Here is a 20,239-nt window from a genome sequence, read left to right on the forward strand (position 1 = left end):
AATAATGCATAAAAATTAAATGTTTTCTTAAATAAAATGTTCAACTCTATTTTTAGATTTAGACCATGTAAATAGAAAAAAAACAAAAAAAAACATATTACAGTCTGGTGTATGGAAAACGATCCACTCAGCCAGTGGGTCAATTAATAATCCTCAAAGGATAACCAAATATCTTTGCAAAACTGGCACTTAAAAGTGGGCAAAGTGCAGTTTGTTTCACTGTGGAATCAATCACTCAACTTTCAAAATCAAAGCATTTATTAATACAGCAATAAAAACCTTATATACCTAAATGTAAGGTTTTTATTGATGTATTAATAAATGCTTTGATTTTACTCTCACTGCTGTTTTGCGTTTGAGAAAGCAAGCTGTTGCTAACTCTGATAGTGAAAACTAGCATCTCAATAGAGATTTTTTTTTTTTGCCTCAGTCATAGGAACAGGGTCATAAAAATAAACATAAACTTCAGTCTATTAACTGGGTATATTTATGCATTCATCTTATCATGGATATACACATATGGTGTTTTATACTGACACTTTTTTAGATTTTGTAATAATTGGATTTTATGGTTTTTGACTTTGTATTTGTTCTGTTCACTTTAGTATTGTGCATTATATAGGGTAAATCCAGCTAGGGAAAACAAGAACAGCACGACATGCAAAACTGTATAATAAAGTGACGGTGTATATTATGTGCCAATTGGTCACTCACACTTTAGAGTCAAATAAAAACGCCTTCAGAAAATAGTTGGTCTCATTCTTCTCAATTCTTGAACTTTATTGATGTCAGTCTCATTCAGAAAGAAAAAAAGATAACGTGCAACCAAATAAAGTAATCATAATAAATTGCACAATGCAGATTTATTTGCTTGCACAGAAGTAAACAGTAGCAGGTGAAATTGGTAACCACAGGTTCACAGGATAAGTCCTACGTGTTAACTGGGTATATTTATGCATTTATCTTACCGTGGATATACACATATGGTGTATTCTACTGACACTTTTGGATTTTATTTGTATTTGTGTAGTATTGTGTTTGCAAAGAATAATCGATTTTCTTTTTCTGCTTGTCGACACATGGGATAATTTATTTTTGGCTCACTGGAGTTTTCTTGAAAGTAGGCCATTTAAAGTAGTCTCTTTTAAGTAGGAGTTAAAACAACAGGAGTTGAAACCTACAAGGGAGTTTAAACCAAGAGGGTAAATATTGTTTTTGCTCACTTGTGTTATTTGGCAACTGGGGATGAGTGCTAGCAAGATTACAAGTTTTACTCAGTGTACATCCTGCTGCATGTATGCATGCCTGGATAAATCTGTCCAGGGTCCATACCTCTGTGGTGGGTGTGAGCGAGTGGCTTTTCTGGAAGCTTGGATTGGAGATCTGGAGAGGCAAATTGCAACACTGAGGGAGATTGATAATCTTGAGAGGAGTCTGCTGCTCACTGAGCAGAGTTTAATCGGTGCAGGTAGTGGATTGGGAGGAGATGAGACAGATGGAGAACAGGTACATAGCTGGGTAACAGTGGGGCGAGGAAGCAGAGCGGGAGGGAAGAGGAAAGGTTTAGCTAGTCCTGATCTAGTGCAGCCTAACAGATTTGCCCGTTTGAGTGAAGATGTTGGGTGCATCAGCTCAGGAGTAGCTGTACTGCAGGAAGCTGTTCCTTCTAACAGCCGTGGGAACAGCCCCTCTAGTACGGGTGAGGTTGAGAGGGTAAGGAAGTCTAGACAGGTTGTGGTGGTAGGGGACTCTATTATTAAGAGAGTAGATAGGGTAATCTGTCACTCTGATCGACTCAACCGGACAGTTTGCTGTCTCCCGGGTGCTCGGGTCCGGCATGTTGCCGACAGAGTGGAGGGATTATTGGGAGGGGCTGGGGATGACCCAGCTGTCATGGTCCATATTGGTACCAATGACAAAGTCAGAGGAAAATGGAAGGTCTTAAAGAGTGAGTTCGGGGATCTAGGAAGTAAGCTAAAGAAAAGGACCTCCAAGGTAATATTTTTAGAAATATTACCTGTGCCGCGCGCTACAGCAGAAAGGCAGCGGGAGATTAGAGAGGTCAATGCGTGGCTGAAGTCTTGGTGCAGGAAAGAGGGTTTGGGGTTTTTAGAGCACTGGGCCTATTTTGCGCTTGGGTACAACCTGTATAGTCGTGATGGATTGCACCTAAACGGAAGAGGGTCTGCTGTGCTGGGGGATAGGATGGCTAAAAGGTTGGAGGAGATTTTAAACTAGTAGTAGGGGGGGAGGGTCAAAGCAATCTAGAAAATGGAGATAGGATAGAAAGGAGATGGGCTTTAGCTCAGAACAAAGGGGGTGGAGATGGGGGGAGGGGGAAGCTCAGAACAGAGGAGGTATGTAATATTGATAATTCACAAAAAGTACAATTGACTCATGGTAATATTAAATGTATGCTTACTAATGCAAGGAGCCTATATAACAAAATGGGGGAACTAGAGGCAATAGCATACACTAAACAATACGGTATAATAAGCATAACAGAAGCATGGTGGGATGAGACACATGACTGGGCAATTAACTTAAATGGGTACACGCTATTTAGGAGGGATAGGATAAACAAGAAGGGTGGTGGGGTATGTTTGTATGTCAGCCATGAGTTCAAGTCAAATCTTAGGCATGTGGAGTGTGACGAGGAAAATGTGGAAGCTTTATGGGTAGATATCTGCTTGGGGCAAACAAAGGGAAATACGTTATTGGTTGGGATATGTTATAAGCCACCAAATGTAAATATTAATGCGGAAGAACTGCCGTTAGAGAAAATCGGTAAAGCTGCAAATCGGGGTAACACATTCATTATTGGAGATTTTAATTACCCGGACATGAATTGGGATAGTGGGACTAGTACTTCAGCTAGGGGAATCCAGTTTTTGAATGTGTTAAATGACACCTTTATGTCACAACTGGTACAAGCACCAACTAGAAAGGATGCTTGTCTGGATCTCGTTATAACAAACAATGTTAATCTTTTAACCAACATTCAAGTAGGGGAGCATTTGGGAAATAGTGATCCCAATATGGTAACTTTTGAAATAATCTCAAAAAAGCAAAAGCATGTGGGGTATATTAAAACGTATAATTTAAAAAAAAAAAGCCAATTTTAATAAGATTAGGGCAGCTCTACAACATATCGACTGGCATAAACTCCTTAGTGATAAAAACACTGATGAAAAATGGAAACTATTCAAACAAATATTAGAAAGGTACATTTCACAGTATGTACCATTGGGTAATAAATATAAAAGAAACAAATTAAAACCAATGTGGCTTAGTAGAGAAGTAAAACAAGAGATTAAAAATAAGAAAAGGGCTTTTAAAGCATATAAATCGGACAAATCAGAGGCATCCTATTTAAGATATAAGGAAGCCAATAATACTTGCAAAAAGGCAATTAAAGTCACTAAACTAGAAAATGAGAAATTGATAGCCAAAGAATGCAAAACAAACCCCCAAAATTTTTCAAGTACATTAATTCTAAAAAAAAAAAAATTAAAGTGTAGGTACACTGAAAACAGAGATGGGTCTGTTAGTCAATGAAGACCAGGAAAAGGCAGAAATTTTAAACAACTATTTTTCTTCGGTATATATTAATGAGGATCCTATGGCAAGAGATATGCATATGAAACTTGCAGATAACTTGTGATTGGATAACTCGAGACAAGGTGCTACAGCTATTAAAGAAAATGAATGTAAATAAAGCTCCGGGGCCTGACGGTATCCACCCACGAGTACTTAAGGAGCTAAGTGGGAAAATAAGTGAACCTCTGTATTTAATTTTTCAAGATTCTTTTGTTTCAGGTATTGTACTGGAGTATTAGAGGAAGGCAGATGTTGTTCCTATATTTAAAAAGGGTTAAAAATCCTTGCCTGGAAATTATAGACCTGTGAGCTTAACTTCTGTGACTGGGAAATTATTTGAACGGCTATTAAGGGATAATATTCAGGAATTCATTGGGAAGAACTGTGTTATTAGCAATAATCAGCATGGTTTTATGAAACATAGGTCATGTCAAACTAACCTAATTGCATTCTACGAAGAAGTAAGTAGAAATATAGATCAGGGTGTTGCAGTGGATGTGATTTACTTGGATTTTGCCAAGGCATTTGATACGGTTCCTCACAATAGGTTAGTCTTCCAACTAAAAGAAATTGGTCTAGATGAATACTCTTGTTCTTGGGTAGAACATTGGCTTAAGGATAGAGTACAGCGAGTTGTCATTAATGGTAAATTTTCAAGCTGGGCAAAAGTGGTAAGTGGTGTCCCTCAGGGTTCTGTTTTGGGACTGCTTCTATTTAACATATTTATAAATGATCTTGAAATGGGCATTGAAAGCCATGTATCAGTGTTTGCAGATGACACAAAACTTTGTAAAGTAATAAAATGTGAGCAGGATATTGCCTTGCTGCAGAGGGATTTGGATAGATTGGGGGACTGGGCACTAAAATGGCAGATGAAATTTAATGTAGAAAAATGCAAAGTTATGCACTTCGGGGTTAAGAATGCACAAGCAATTTACACCCTAAATGGTGGTGAACTAGGGATAACCACACACGAGAAGGATTTGGGAATTGTTATAGACAACAAATTAGGTAGCAATATGCAATGTCAATCTGCCGTTGCGAAGGCCAGTAAGGTTTTGTCATGTATAAATAGGGGCATAAATTCTCGAGATGAAAATATAATTTTGCCTCTTTATAAATCGCTGGTAAGACCACACCTTGAATATGCTGTGCAATTTTGGGCAATTGTTCTAAAGAAAGATATCATATCATGGCACTAGAAAAAGTGCAGAGACAAGCTACAAAATTGATAAAAGGAATGGAGCATTTTAGTTATGAAGAAAGGTTAAAAAATGTAAATCTCTTCAGTTTGGAAAAACGGCGCCTTAGAGGGGATATGATCACATTATACAAATATATTCGGGGCCAGTACAAACCATTATCTGGAAATTTATTCATAAACAGGGCTATACATAGGACACGAGGTCACACATTTAGGCTGGAAGAAAGGAGATTTCATCTAAGGCAAAGAAAATGTTTTTTTACAGTAAGAGCAATAAGGATATGGAATTCATTGCCTGAAGAGGTGGTTTTGTCAGTCTATACAGATGTTTAAACTGCAATTGGATAAATACTTGCAAAAACATAACATACAGGGATATCATTTCTAATTAGTGGGGTAATAGCTGCTTGATCCAAGGAGACATCTGACTGCTATTTTGGGGTCAAGAAGGAATTTTTTCCTAGTTTGTTGCAAAATGCGCTTCAGACTGGGTTTTTTGCCTTCTTTTGGATCAACAGCAAAAGCATATGTGAGGAAGGCTGAACTTGATGGACGCAAGTCTCTTTTCAGCTATGTAACTATGTAACACAAATCTGTGCTAAGTTCATGTGATAACTAAATGGTCCCTTTTAGACTTTGAGAGTGAAAATATAAAAAATATGGAATAATCACAATTTTAGAATTAAAATATCTTCAGACCCTTCACTTAGCAAAGAGGAAAAAAAAAAAAAAAAAACACCAAAGAGTTCAAAATCTCATATTAAGTGTTTGTAATGCTTAGGTCACCAAAAATAACAGCGTATATAAGAAACAGCAGAAATAGCAGTGTCAATATCTAGGTTAAAGCCTCTACCCTTGAAGAGCTTGCTGAGATTTCTGCGATGTCTGACGAGGGGTCTTCTCAACCACCAGCCAGTCCTGTCGAATTTTTTGCAAAGTTGACTGGGGCACAGATTTATGTATACCTACTGCCCCTCTACTTTCTTCAGCATTCTGATTTAACACTATGCCCCATTCCTTTAAGGTAGCCAAGCCTTCCTCCACATCCTTAATAATGGTCATTTTGCTGTTATTCCAAACCAGCAGCTTAGGCGGAAAACCCCATCTGTACTCCATTTTATGATCACGAAGTTGTTTGGTGATATATGAGAACTCTCTCCTCCTGGCCAAGGTTGAAGCTGATAAATCTGCAAAAAGCGATATCCCATTGTATGGTGAGGGTAACGTTGAGACCTCTCTTGCTGCTTTCATAAGTGCCTCTTTTGATTTGTATTGATGAAATCGCACAATTATATCCCTTGGGATGTCTGCTGTGAGGCGGTTCGGTCTCGGCAGCCTATGTGCCCTGTCCAGTTCCCACATGCTGTCCTTTAATGCGGGTACAAGCGCCAAACACATGTCCATAATATAGGACTGAATTTGATCTCCTTTAACAGACTCCGCTACCCCACGGAACCTTATATTATTTCGACGGGATCGGTCTTCCACTTCTGCTAATTTATGCCACAATTTGGCGTTCTCTTCCTCCAACTTATTCAGTTTATCTATCACCTTATTATGTTCAACACGTATCTCTTCTGTCCCCCTCTCTAGGCTGTCAGTGCGATCACCTATTTCTACCAATTCTCGATGTAGCGTTGATGTAATTGTGGAGAAATCTTCTCGAATAGTTACCCTCAGCTCCTGTAACATTAGCTTCAAGTACTCTTTAGTCACTTGCCCGTCATCCAAACTATTTTGTGCCTTGGAAGATTTGATTACCCCATCCATCTGGCCCTCCTGCTGACCCTCTGGATCCGGAGATTGCGTTCTGGGCTGGGAGTCCTCCAAAGTATCATCTTGGGATTGTTTTTGGCGTTCCTTTTTGCTATACCTTGTTGTATCAGTTAGTTTAGTTTGTTTAGCTGGAGACATAATCAGTTTTGCTAGAGTTTCTGCAAGTTTTCCCAAAATGTCCCAATCACTGCCCCAATGTAACAATGTAACACTGTAACAGAGTGTAGCAGAGTAGCACTATAGGACTGTAGCAATGTAACAGTGTAACAATGTAGCACTATAGCACTGTAACTCTAGCTGCTATGTAGCAATGTAGCAATATAGCAATGTAGCAAGCAATGTAGCAAGCAGTATAGCAAGCAAGCATACATGCGATGTAGCAGTCTGTTAGCAGTCTGGTAAGTGCTGTTTGTATTACCTAACTCCTAGGACTCCAACCTTTGGACTCACAGTTCTCCGGTCTCACAGTTCTCTGGTCTCCGGTCACAATTCTCCGGTCTCACAGAACACTGGTCTCGCAACAGCTCTCCCCCATTTATCTCTTCTCACTGCTACACTCCGGTTAATCTCCTGGCAAGCTTGTGGCAGGTTTTATCAGCATACGGTAAAGTTGCTTTGAAAAGAAAAAAAAAAAACGGTGAAACGGTGGAAGCCGGCGGTATAACCGGCAATATAGCCGGCAGTGTACCTGTGCGGGTTTTGTGAGATTTTAGTGAGTAAAGGGTTGCCCGGCCAGAGGACAGTTTGGACGACTTAGAGGGACTTAGAAAGCTTAGGGGTCTTGGGGGCTTTCGAGGGCTTTAGCTCTATCTGAAAGTGAATTTTAGCGATGTTTTCCTCGCTTCAATGGCTCTACAAACGGAGCACTCACTCCATGCGTCCGTCTACGCCGGAAGTCAGGCACGCCCCCTTTTTTGTAGCTTAAGTATCCTGAGCAAATCTGCTAGATGGAAATTCTGGAGCTAATTGATAACTGCATGTGAGCTTAGCAGACTAGTATTATTATTATTATTATTATTATTTTTTGTGTGTGTTTATTGTTCTTTTTTTTTTTTCTTTTTCAATCTTTTTTCCTCCTGCAATTAAGGAGTTGAAAAGTTGCTGGGCAAGTGAAGTTAAACTGTTCAGATTGTAAATGTATAGAATCAAGAACAGATGCAATTAGTTAATCGCTGTTATTTGAATGTCGGGGTAGATAGGGCTACTAGGATGTACAGCGAGAGTAAAACTGTAAAGTGTTTTTTTTTTTTGGCAAATTTATATTTATATAAGCAAAACATTGATTGTGTTTAGCCGTGCTTTGGCTAAAATGTTAATGAGGTGACCTTTTTATAAAACAGGTGATAAGAACATTATATACAGTAGATATAGATGTAGATGTTAGTGTTACTGCGATAAGAAGCATTACAGAATAGATTAAGGCTCAAGAACGGGATCGTTCCACACGACCCCCCTTAAGGAACGCTTAAAGGGATGGTCTCCCTTGCGACCCACAAATTATTCTCATTTTTGGGAATTCATGTAAATATTCTCTATATTTCTATTCTTTGTTTACTTTTTTTTCTTTTTTTTTCTTTTCAATTTAAATTTTCTAAGTTTTTGTTTTTTAATTTTTCCTTCTTCTTTTTCTGTTTCTGTGTAAGGTCTATAGTGAGTTTAAAAGTATGTAACTGGGTGAGGAAAAATGTAAAAGAAAAGAAAAAAAAAAAAAAAAAAAAAAAGGAAAAAAAAAAAGGGACAGAGGTATGTTAAAACCTTCTTGTCAAAATAACTATAGAAGAAACCATTTCCATAGAGATATTTCTGACTACTAGAGGTAAAGCAAAAAAGAAACTCGGTTTGGAGTATGGCCTATTACATTAAATGTATGTCTATGAATGTTAACGGGTTAAATAGCCCATTTAAGAGACGGGTAGCAATACAGGAGATTAATAATTCTAAAGCATCAATAATATGTTTCCAAGAAACACATTTTTGTACAAGAAACCCCCCTACTTTTAAACCTAAAAGGTACCCACAAATATATCATGCGTTTTCACCCCATAAAACAAAAGGGGTTGCTATAATGTTTCATGAGGATTGGTCATTTAATCAGGAGTTAATATATAATGATAGGCAAGGTAGACTACTGATAGTGGTTGGAAATTTAAATGGAGTTCACATAACAGTAGCCTCGATATATGCCCCAAATAATTCACAAATCTCCTTTTTGAGTAGAGCATTTTCTAAAATTAAGGCCGTGTGTAAAGGTCAAACTATAATTTGTGGAGACTTCAATTGTACAATAGACCCAAATATGGATATAAAGAGAAGTAACGCTAAGAACCCACTACATCAGACCACCCTCCTGAGTTCTAAATTTTCTAAACTTATTAATTCCCATGATTTATATGACACATGGCGCTGTTTATACCCAGGTGAGAAAGATTATACCTTTTACTCAAACGTTCATAGCACTTATTCGAGAATAGATATGTGCTTAGTGGATAAATTATCATTACTGAATGTCACTGAGACAAAAATAGGAATCAGAACTTGGTCAGATCATGCTCCACTTGTCATCACTTTTAAAGCACAATTTGCAGCCAGGGGTAGAAATGTATGGCGACTCAATGAATCACTTTTAAATGAAACAAAGTTAGTTTCTAAAATTTGTGGAACAATTAGGAACTTCTACAATGACCATATTCATGACCCCTCAAGTATTATAACAAAGTGGGTGACACTTAAGGCAGTTCTTAGAGGACTATGTATACAAGCAGGTTCGATAAGGAAGAATAGGGCAGTGGAAGCTAAAGGGAACCTTCTAAATAAACTCAGTGAACTAGAGAAAGCAAATAAATTAAACCCCACAAAAACTCTAACAGAGCAAATAATAGGTGTTAAACAAGCAATGCAAGAGCAGTCTATAAATATAATGGAGAGTCAAATGAGAAAACTTAAACAAATCCACTATGTACAGGGCAATAAGGCTGGCAAACTATTAGCGAGCAAATTAAAGTCGCAATATTTACAGACTAAAATACAATTTCTGCTAGATGCAAATGGTACAAAACTGTATAATCCACAAGAGGTAGCAGATGAGTTGGCTTCATATTACTATAAACTATACAATTTAAAATTGGACTTAAAACTGCATCAGCCCTTAAAAGAGGAAATATCTACCTTTCTTAATGAGGTTAATATGCCTAGACTGACTGATCAACAAAGTATGGCTCTGTGTGAACAAATATCTGAAGATGAAGTAAGAAAGGTGATATACACATTACCTAAAAATAAAGCCCCGGGCCCAGATGGGTTTTCAAACAATTTTTATTTAACCTTTGAACCTCAACTTACACCTCATCTCACAAACTTATTTAATCAATTTAAGATCTTTGGGTCTTTACCAGAAGAAATGCTTCTGGCGCACATAATCACTTTGCCCAAACCAGGTAAAGTCCCTAACGAGAGTGCTAATTTAAGACCTATATCCTTACTAAACACGGACATTAAAATATATGCAAAGATTTTAGCCATGCGAATTAAACCTATGTTATTTGATTTGATCTCACCAGAACAATCGGGGTTTGTCCCATCAAGACAACCAGGAGATAATACTCGCCATTTTCTAAACTTAATCACCTGGGGACAAACTAACAACCAAAGGGGCATATTATTAGCTCTTGATGCTGAGAAAGCATTTGATCGACTAAATTGGACTTATATGCAAGAGGTACTGATAAGTATGGGGTTTCCTATAGCCTTTTTGAGTAATTTAATGGCCCTTTACTCTAATCCTTCGGCCAAAATATATAACTCTGGCTTTCTGTCCAGATCAATCCAAATAACAAATGGTTCCAGGCAAGGCTGTCCACTTTCACCATTGATTTTTATTCTTTGTATGGAGCCCTTAATAAGATATATTAAATCTCAGGAAGCTATTAAAGGTGTAATTACGCCAATAGGGGAACAAAAAATTGCTTTATTTGCGGATGATGTCCTTTTATTCTTATCAGATCCAGAATCATCAATCCCACAGCTACTCACCACGCTGGAAAGATTTGGACAAATATCATATTACAAAAACAATTCTAAAAAATCACAGGCATTGGTTTTAGGACTCCCAATAGATGTCACAAAACGATTAAAAGCGACATATATGTTTGATTGGCGGAAATCATCTATTTCCTACTTAGGCATTAAACTCCCTACAACACACAAGTTGATAATAAAAGAAAACCACCTTCCACTTATACATAAACTGGACTATCAACTTAAAACATGGGAGAATAAAGAAATATCTTGGCTGGGCCGTATACAAACAATAAAGATGATGATTTTGCCACATATTCTTTATCTTTTCCGCACACTGCCAATTACTATCCCATATACTATACTCCGGAAGTTTCAGTTATTGATCAATGCACACATATGGAAAAGGAAACCACCAAGAATTGCACAAGAGCAACTTTGGCTTCCATTTGCTAAAGGGGGTTTAGGGGTCCCAAATATTAGAATGTATTATAAGGCTAACATACTTGCCCAAGGCCTCTCATCTCTAGATAGGGCCTCTTTGCCGTTATGGCTACCATTAGAAAGCTCTCAGTTTACACAAGGCCCACTAACTTCCATTTTATGGTCAGGGATTAAAATACATAACAAGGCAGTAGACATGCTCCCACCCACAAAAATTCTTTTGCGCATATGGAGAGAGGCTATTTCTAAACTTTCTATAGGACAAGATTTATTATTTGCAGCACCCTTGCAGACTCTCTCTGTTTTTACCTCAGACTTGCAGCTAGATGATTGGACAAAGTTAGGGGTATGTCAAATACGGTTACTATATAACGATTCAGGTATTAAATCATTTCCTGACTTGGTTAAAGAATATTCTCTACCATCCAGGGAATTATTTACATACTTACGTATTAGGAATATTTTGCAAGTAAATAATATGCAAAAAATTCAGCAACTAACACCATTCGCTTTAAAGTGTACAGGGAGACTGCCTAATATTAAAGCCTTGTCCTTTTGTTACAATACTCTTCTGACACAAGGGGAACCTAAGAAACAGGAATATGCTCTAAAATGGGAAAGAGATTTGAAGGAATCATTTTCGTTATCAAGTTGGTTTCAGGCATTAAAGATAACCAAAGGGGTTTCCAGTAGTCTTAATCATTGGGAAGCCTATTGTAAGATTATTATGCGATGGTACTGGGTGCCATCTAAATTAGCAAATATCTTTAAGGGGACGAGCAATTTATGTTGGAGATGTTTAAAACATGAGGGGTCGTTATTACATATTTTCTGGCTGTGCCCTAGTATTAGTAAATTATGGGAGGAGATAGATACATTTTTTAGGGTAGCATTGAAGGTTAATATTCCATACAGTCCAGAGTGTTTTCTACTTCATATATTTCCCACACAGCTTCGTGAAGAAAAATTTATGATTATCCATTGTTTAACAGCAACAAAAATTTCAATAGCTTACAAATGGAAAAATAGACAAGCACCAACAATAGCAGAGGCTTTGTGTAGATTTGATTCCTTTAGCATATATGAGAAAATGGCAAGCCGAATAAAGGGAAGAGAAGACTTATATAAGCGTAGATGGCATCAGTGGCTGGTAATAAGAGATCAATATGCACTATTGCTAAATAATGTCAAATAGACCTTACTTTATCTTTTGCTGTATTTTATTTTTATTTTATATATATTTTTTTTTTTTTTTTTTTTTATATATTTTTTTTTTTTTTTTGTTATCTTTTTGTTGGGGGGGGGGAGTGCATTGCATTTAGAAGTATGGATTAAGGAGAAAGGATAATGGTATAAAAATATAGTAAAAAGTTGATATTACTAGTGTATAGGGGCGGTATTAAATGTTAAGCATGTTCCCCATTTTCCCCTGTTTTCTTCTTTCTGTATCCCAGTCTGATGCTTCAGGGTCATATGATATGACCGTTGTTATCAACATAAAATCAAAAAAAATAAATAAAAATGAGACATTAAAAAAAAAGAATTAAAATATCTTGCTATTAAAGTGTTTTTTTTTTTATTTTTATTTTAGAATTGTAGGGTATTTTCTGTGCCTATAAGCAGTTGGTGTAAAATTTTATGCATTGCATTTTCTATGTAACTTTCATGTTTTGTTTTATTTTTTCTCGTTTTTTTTTTTTCTCTCCCAGTGGCAGACGCATGGAGAGCGTTAAAGAACCCAAGTATCGGGGAGAGCAGCATGGAAGGTTTGACAAGTGTACTGAGCACTAGTGGGAGTCCAACAGATGGGCTGAGTGTCCTTCAAGGAAATTACAGTGAGACAGCCAGTTTTGCAGCACTCTCTGGTGGTAGCCTAACTGGAGGCATGTTGAGTGGAGGAAGAGCCAAGTATTGCAGGTATAAATACAAGATGGAAGTCACATTCTTCTTAAAACTGATGCTTATTTTGACTTAAAAACTTTTTGGTAACAGTCAACAATAGGTACTCTGAGAGGTTTTTTTTGTTTGTTTGTTTTTTTTACAAACAAGCACACTGTGTTTAATATAAAATTTGTTATAGCATTGATTGTAAACATGGGGTGGATACCTGGTGCATATGTGTAAGATAAAAACCACAATTTTGTGTCGATTGCTGTTCAGAGTTGCGTAATATAGGCAGTGTCACTGTCCCCCTTAGTCCTTCAATGTAAATCATTGCAATTTTAGAGAAACTGCAATGTTTACATTGCATGACTAAGACTCTCTAGTGGCTTTCAGACAGCCACTAGAGGTACTTCAAGGAGTTTCATGGATTTTTACTACGTGAAACGATGATGGGTGTCCTCACACTCTGCATGAGGACATTGAGCATTAGAGAAAACCTTATATGAAAGCATTGGGGTGGTCAAGAGGACACTATAGTGTTAGGAACAGAACTTTGTATTCCTACAAACTCGTTTTCCTGGCATTAAGGTCCCCCCCCCACCCTCATGGCCCCACTCCTGCGGGGCTGAAGGGGTTAAAACTCCTTCAGCCACTTACCTTTCTCTAGCGCATGGCTCCCTCTGTGCTGGGGAACTCTCCTCCAGCCGACGTCTGCGCGCGTGCATTCAAACTACATTCAAATAAGCATCAGTTTTAAGATGCATGCGACTACCATTACTCAATTGTTTCCTATGGATGTCAGCGCCTTCTCACTGTGATTTTCACAGTGAGAATCGAGGAAGCGGCCTCTAGTGGCTGTCAGTGAGACAGCCACTAGTGGCTGGATTTACCCACAGTGTAAACGCAGCAGTTTTTCTGAAACTGCTATGTTTACAGCTGCAGGGTTAAAACTAGAGGGACCTGGCACCCAGACCACTTCATTGAGCTTAAGTGGTCTGGGTGCCTATAGTGGTCCTTTAAGTCCCTACCACACATCAGTGTTACTGCAGTCTATCCAAAGTAATTTCAAAATGAGATTCACAGAAGAAGAGGTATTGTATCAGAATTTTAACAGATTTTGAAACATTTGAATGCCTTTTGGAAGAAAAAAAAAACCCACCAGACCAAATATTCAAAGAAATAATAGTTAATATACGAGGTCACTACTTTTTTTCTTACATTTCTCCGTTACATTTTGAAAAATGTGTTGCACTTAAAGCGGCACTGTCATGGCCGAATCCCGTTTTTTGGGTTTTTTTTTAACCCCCCTCCTGACTCAACTATCCCCCCCCCCCCCCCCCAGTCACCCCAAATGCCCCTAAGCCACCAATATTACCTAGTTTTTAAACTTTATTTTCTGCCCATACCTAGGTCCTGGGCGCAAATGAAGGCCCTGTGGGAAACGTCATCTGCACACACTAGATAGCGCTGTGAAATTTCCGCACATGCCCAGTTAAACACTTGGGCATGCGAACTTCATCCATTCATTCGTCACTCTGAGGGTCAATATTACCCCCATAATAAAATAAGGGAGATGGAAATCTCCCTAATGCCTCTACTCGCTATGCCGCGAGGATTGATTGAGGATATTTTTTTTTTTTATTGATAGTTATAATTCATGAATACAGTTTCTAATTCAAATTTACTCCACTTACTTGTACTCTGTTGGAAGAGGGATCTACATAGATATCTATGGGGCAGAATAAAGCTTAGCTTAAAAAAATATATTACAAAACTCTGAGCTTCAATTCTTCATAAGAAAGTAGAGTAAGATGAGGCTTTATGTGTTAAAATTAAAGGGACACTCCAGGCACCCAGACCACTTCAGCTCATTGAAGTGGTCTGGGTGCTGTGCCCCTATTATACTTAGTGCTGCAATGTAAACTATTGACGTTCCAGAGAACTGAAATATTTACATTGCAGCTCTAAGTCTGCTCTCTGTGGCTGTCTACCAGACAGCCACTAGAGGGCTTCTGGAATTCAAACTGACCTCTGGTCGGTTATCCTCACGGACCTCCAGTGTCAGATTTTCCCTCTAGTAAAGCATTGAGTAATGCTTTACTATGGGGAGGTCTAATGCACACGCGGCCATTGTGGAAGAGCGTGGGCGGAGCCTGACCCAGCGCCAAGGGACATCGGCACTGGATTTAGGTAAGTAGCTGAAGGGGTTTTAACCCCTTCAGCAACATGGGAATGGGGGGGGGGGGGTAGGGGGGGCGGAAGAGTGGGGGGCACTGCAGGATCTGGGTTTGTATTCCTGGCACTGGAGAATCCCTTTAATGTTGACATGCACTGCAAAGCAAAATTAAAGTAAAATAATGTATACAGTATTTCAGAGTGAAAGGGTTACAGTGGACGCAATTGTTGCTTGTTATTTTGTAAGGTGTTTTTTTTTTTGTTTTTTTTGGTGGGTGGTTAAAGGAACGCTAAAGTGCTGTGTGTCAAACCCTTTTCACATTTATAAAACTGGCAATTTCTCAGCATTTCAATAATTGGGTGCAACTTTGCTGTGTTTGACTGCTTATTAGAGGGAAACTGTAGTGGGGGTCCTAATAGGGTTCCCTGTATTGAAATAAGCAAGCATACAAAAAAATGTTTAAGGTCGCTGACCTCTGGGGTGCTCAGAACAATTTACACTGCTGACCAACTAAATTTAAACCAAATTTCAGCTGCATATTTAAAATGTAAACACACATCAGCTTTAGTTTGTAATATGAGCCCTTTTTTGTCCCTTCCTTTATTAACACTGCCCCTCTGTCTTGGTTTGATATCCTTGATTGCAGTGGTTTCACTGAAAACATGTACATTGTAAACGCTGTGTGTTTGATATGGCACGTGGATATGTTGATCTTCACCTGACCTTGAGTGAATTTTACATCTTTTTTTTTATTTTCATTTTCTGGTGGTTGTTTTTGTGTTCCATGGACATTATGCTTCCTATTAAATGTATTTGCATCTCTTCTATGCAGGCTTGAGGTACAGGCAGATGTGCAGAAAGAGACCTGCCAGAAAGACTCTGTTAGTCTGGGTGCTGTGAGTGATAGCGCTAGTACCAGAGCAATGGCTGGTTCCATCATCAGCTCATACAACCCACAAGAGAGGTGAGTACTATAAAGTTGTATATACCCCATGGAAATTAAATCCAATGGACCAACCACTACTTTTTTTTTTTTTTTTTTTACAATTACCATATTTTTCCATGTATAAGACTTTTTTTGTTTTTTGTTTTTTTTGTTTTTTTAAGTCTAAACTTGGGAGTCGTCTTATACGGGGAATTTCACTACATGGGTTAAAAAAACAAAAAACTTGTGCGCAGGGCCTGACAGCAAACCAGGCCATTTGCACGTGGCAGGAGCTCCTTCAAAAATCTAATTATGGGGGGAGCCTGGCTGTGGAGCTGAACGGACGCACGCTGTACGAGCTCCTGGGCCTAACCAAGCAGATTGGACTCTAAACACGGGCCAACCTGGCGATTTGGACCCGAACCGGCAGAACCAGGCTTGGTAGGCATCTGGCTACCGGGGGATACCCCTCACGAGTATTTAAGCCACTGGAATCCCCGGACCGAGGCTTTCGGCCTACACCGCGTGGTGCTGTAGAGAGGCAGCCGCTCTCTCAGCCCTCGGAGCCGCAGAGCAACGCAGCTGCCCTCCTCCCCCCCCCCCCCGGACCGGAGGGGGTTATCCCGGTCCAGCTCCAGACCCAAAGGAGCACAAGCCGAACACACATTGATACAGCACCTACCCAAAATGGCGGCTGCATACAGGGGAATGACACAAGGGCGCCACACTGGCCCACAACTACTAAGCGATGACCTGCCAGCCCGCATCGACAAATTATTTGCAAACTTCTGGAAGAGGCTGGAGGAGAAACTGGCACTCGGAGCTGGACAAAGCACAGCACCACGACGACCTGCCTCCCTCCCTCAACGTAACGTCTCTATGGCGCCGAGATCGGGACAGTTTGGGCCCTGTCGGACCCCACGGAGATGGGGAGCAAGGGGAAGCCGTAAAGCTTCAGGCAGCCTCACCTGTCCGGTACAAGGTATGCCGACCCAAACCGCCACACGAAACACGACCGCCCTCCCACGACCGGGTAAGCGCTTACCCAGAGGTCGCCAGACACAGCCCTTACAGGCACCGGCTGCGGAAACTCCGTTCAGACAGCAAAACATGCACCACTCACCCCACAAGCTTAAGACCGCGCAGAAACACAAACTCAGGGTGAAGACCTCACCAGAGAAGCCACAGCAGCGACCAACGTCCTTAACAACAGCAAGGTGCAAGCTCCAACCTAACAAGCAGGGACCGGACGAGCCATGGCAGACCAGCACCTGCAAGTACATGACTCACCCCCAGCTGCTGATACCTCTGACTACGCTGAAGGACTTTAACACCTTTCCTGACCGCACAGAGTCCCTGCTCTGCACCCTCAGGCTGGACAGGTCGGTACGCCAGGTGGGCATAGGCTGAAGGGACTAACTTAAGTAACACTGTTACCACTGGCAACAACCTACAGCCCGGACACCTACCTCGCTCTCTATGTACCTATTTGAACTGTACACACTCTATTACTATTATGTCTTAATACTTCAGCAGCCTTGTCCAAGCTATAATAACAATGCTTACAGTGCACACCTAGCGGTCTAGCAACAACGCATAACGTTACATTACTTTTTCAGCTTAGATGACTATCAGAAATTAAGACGTTAAGTGTACACCTCAATCATCTTTAAAGTTACCTATACTCATATAAAGCGATAACTTACTTGTATGCTGATAACTAAAGATATGCCAGCTTACCTGTCATGTATCGGCCTCCTTAACACGTGCCTAATCTGCTAATGTACACACTATGATTGTACCTCCTACAAGGAAATAAGCTACTTTGTTTTAGCATGTTACTTATACTTATGTAAAGCGATAACTTACTTATATATGTTTTGTTAAGCCTGTTAAGCCTGATAACAAAAAAAAAAAAAAAAAAATGTGCCAGTTAAGAATACACCCCGCATGCTCGCGTGGAAAAAGCCTGAGGATTGCCTTTGGGGTACCTCAAGCCTGTCTGTACTATATGCGTGCACTACAAAAATAAAGAATTTAAAAAAAAAAAAAAAATCTAATTATGAAGCCAAATACTTATGGTACTTAAGCAGTGTAATTTGGGCACAAACTTAGCTACTCGTTGACAGAACACTCAGATGACTGTTGGGTTCGCTATTGCCAGGTTCCTGCGGGCATGGGGGCTGTGTTGTACACCTGTGCGGTCTGCTGACATACTTGAAGCAGAGGAGGCACTTCTCCGGAAATTTGATCGATTGTGTGCATGGGTCTGGGAGATCTTGCGCAACCGCATGATTCTTCGCTTTACTCTGGACCACGCCAAGACTTCAGGCGCCGGACTACAGATAGACGCCGCAGGGTGAGGCCTTTCCCGGACATCCCCTCGTAGGGTACTGGAGGCAGATTGCATCATTGCCGCCAACAGCAGGACGGCGGTCCAGGGAACCAGTGTCTGGACGTAGCCAGACCCCGGGGAGTGGCCTATAGATGTCTAAAAAATGTATTTCTTAGTTTTGTGCTTAAAAAATATGGGTTGTCTTATACATATGGAAAAATATGGTATATACAGTATGTTTACTTTTATATAATATACAACTGTGTAATCCATTTAAGAAAAGACTGTTCTCTGAATGTCTGTTTTGCAGCAAGTATCTGAATTCTGATCCACCTTGTGGGGAACTGAATCAGATCTCTTTGCTATCAGTTACTTTGCAACTCCTGTTCTTTTTGTTCATTACAAGCAGGTCCCATTCACTCCTGTGCAGAGATCTTATACAGAAAACCACACAGAATACCGTGTTCCAATAGAATATTTCTCTTGTATGTGTGAGACCAATAAACAGTCCTGCTCTTTATATATTTATATCGACGATCACTCGTTATGGGGGCTTTAAAGGTGCTTTAAATTGAGTTACATAACATTACAATTACCCAACAGATTGGTTTTCCTATACCAATTATCAAACCATGGAAGTGTGAGTGGTCCTTTTAACAATTCTAAGTCTTTAATATAACCGTACTTTATCAGTTATTTAGTATTAATTTTTTTCATAAAGACGATTTCCTTTGTGGTTACATGCAGAATTGCTCCATAGCAAATGTATAAGTTCTGTTCTGCTTATACTGCAGTTGCACTGACTTTATATTTCCTGAGGTCCTTCCTTGTAATTCCTTATCTGCACATTGTATCATTTAAAGATTATGTTGACGATTGGTATTTGTTTCCATTTTTCTTTTCAGGGAGGTTAATAACCTGGAGATCCAGGTTCATATAGAAGCAAAACCTTCCAGATACCAGCTGATGAGTGAGAGCAGTACAGAGGAATCCCTTCATGTTGCAGCACCTCTTGTGGAAGGCGAGGATGATGACTGTTGCAGAGACCAGATTCCTCCTCGTGACATCACACTGGCACAGCCTGAGAGCATCCGCAGCGACTTGGAGAGTTCAGATGCGCAGTCTGATGATGTGCCTGACCTGGCGTCAGAGGAATATGATTCCCCTCACCTTCTACCACCCTCTCCACCAGATCCTCATCGTGAAAGCCCCCCGCCTCGCATGTGTGCACAGCAGGAAGGTCTTTGTGCCCGGGAGGAGGGGCTCTCCAAAGTGGAGTTTATAGAGGTGCGAGTGTAAAATCACACCAGCAACACCACCTCTATAATTTTATTATTAATATTTTATTTGCATTATTTTTTTTCCAATGGAAATTCCTTACAATGCTGTAAGTGGACAGGATAACCTAGTGCACAGGCGTGCTGTAAGCTCTACCTAAATGCTTTGTCTTGGACTTTTCTTTTTCTTTGCCCCCTCACTGTGATAGGCCTGTATCTCTCATGTAAATTCTTCTAATTTATTGGCTTTGACTGGATGTATAGATGATCTTATTTATGTAATATTTACAGAGAATATGGTGAATCAGCTTTTTTTTTCCTTTGTAAGGAATTGTTGAAAAAATAAAACTGGATTGAAATATTGTTAATTGCAGGACTTGAGCTTTAAATTCAGAGAAATCTGTGTGATTCATTACATGTTAATCAAAACACAGTCATTATACCTCACATGTCCATCCATCTTAACATGCATTGTGCGTTATGTAAGTTCTTCAGTAGCAGGAACAGATTGCATGAGGGGGGTGGCAAAAGCTAAATCAATGGAAAAAATTGCAATCCTGGATGGTTTCAAAAATCCTTTTATTTTTCATTTCTGATACATTAC

At 39.6% G+C, this 20,239-nt stretch overlaps 1 protein-coding gene across 1 annotated transcript in view; it reads left to right on the forward strand.

Moving 5' to 3' along the window:
• RNF19B (ring finger protein 19B) overlaps window positions 1-19,998 on the forward strand; it is a 65,284-nt gene extending 45,286 nt beyond the window's left edge. Inside the window, exons 7-9 of the mRNA XM_063455860.1 lie at window positions 12,748-12,955; window positions 15,931-16,062; window positions 19,264-19,998. Of these exons, the coding sequence (XP_063311930.1) occupies window positions 12,748-12,955; window positions 15,931-16,062; window positions 19,264-19,657 (734 nt within the window). The 3' untranslated portion in view covers window positions 19,658-19,998. The remainder of the gene's footprint in view (window positions 1-12,747; window positions 12,956-15,930; window positions 16,063-19,263) is intronic.
• Window positions 19,999-20,239: the final 241 nt, after the last annotated feature.

The sequence above is a fragment of the Pelobates fuscus genome, chromosome 1 (assembly GCF_036172605.1).
Source record: "Pelobates fuscus isolate aPelFus1 chromosome 1, aPelFus1.pri, whole genome shotgun sequence".
NCBI classification, from domain to species: Eukaryota; Metazoa; Chordata; class Amphibia; order Anura; family Pelobatidae; genus Pelobates; species Pelobates fuscus.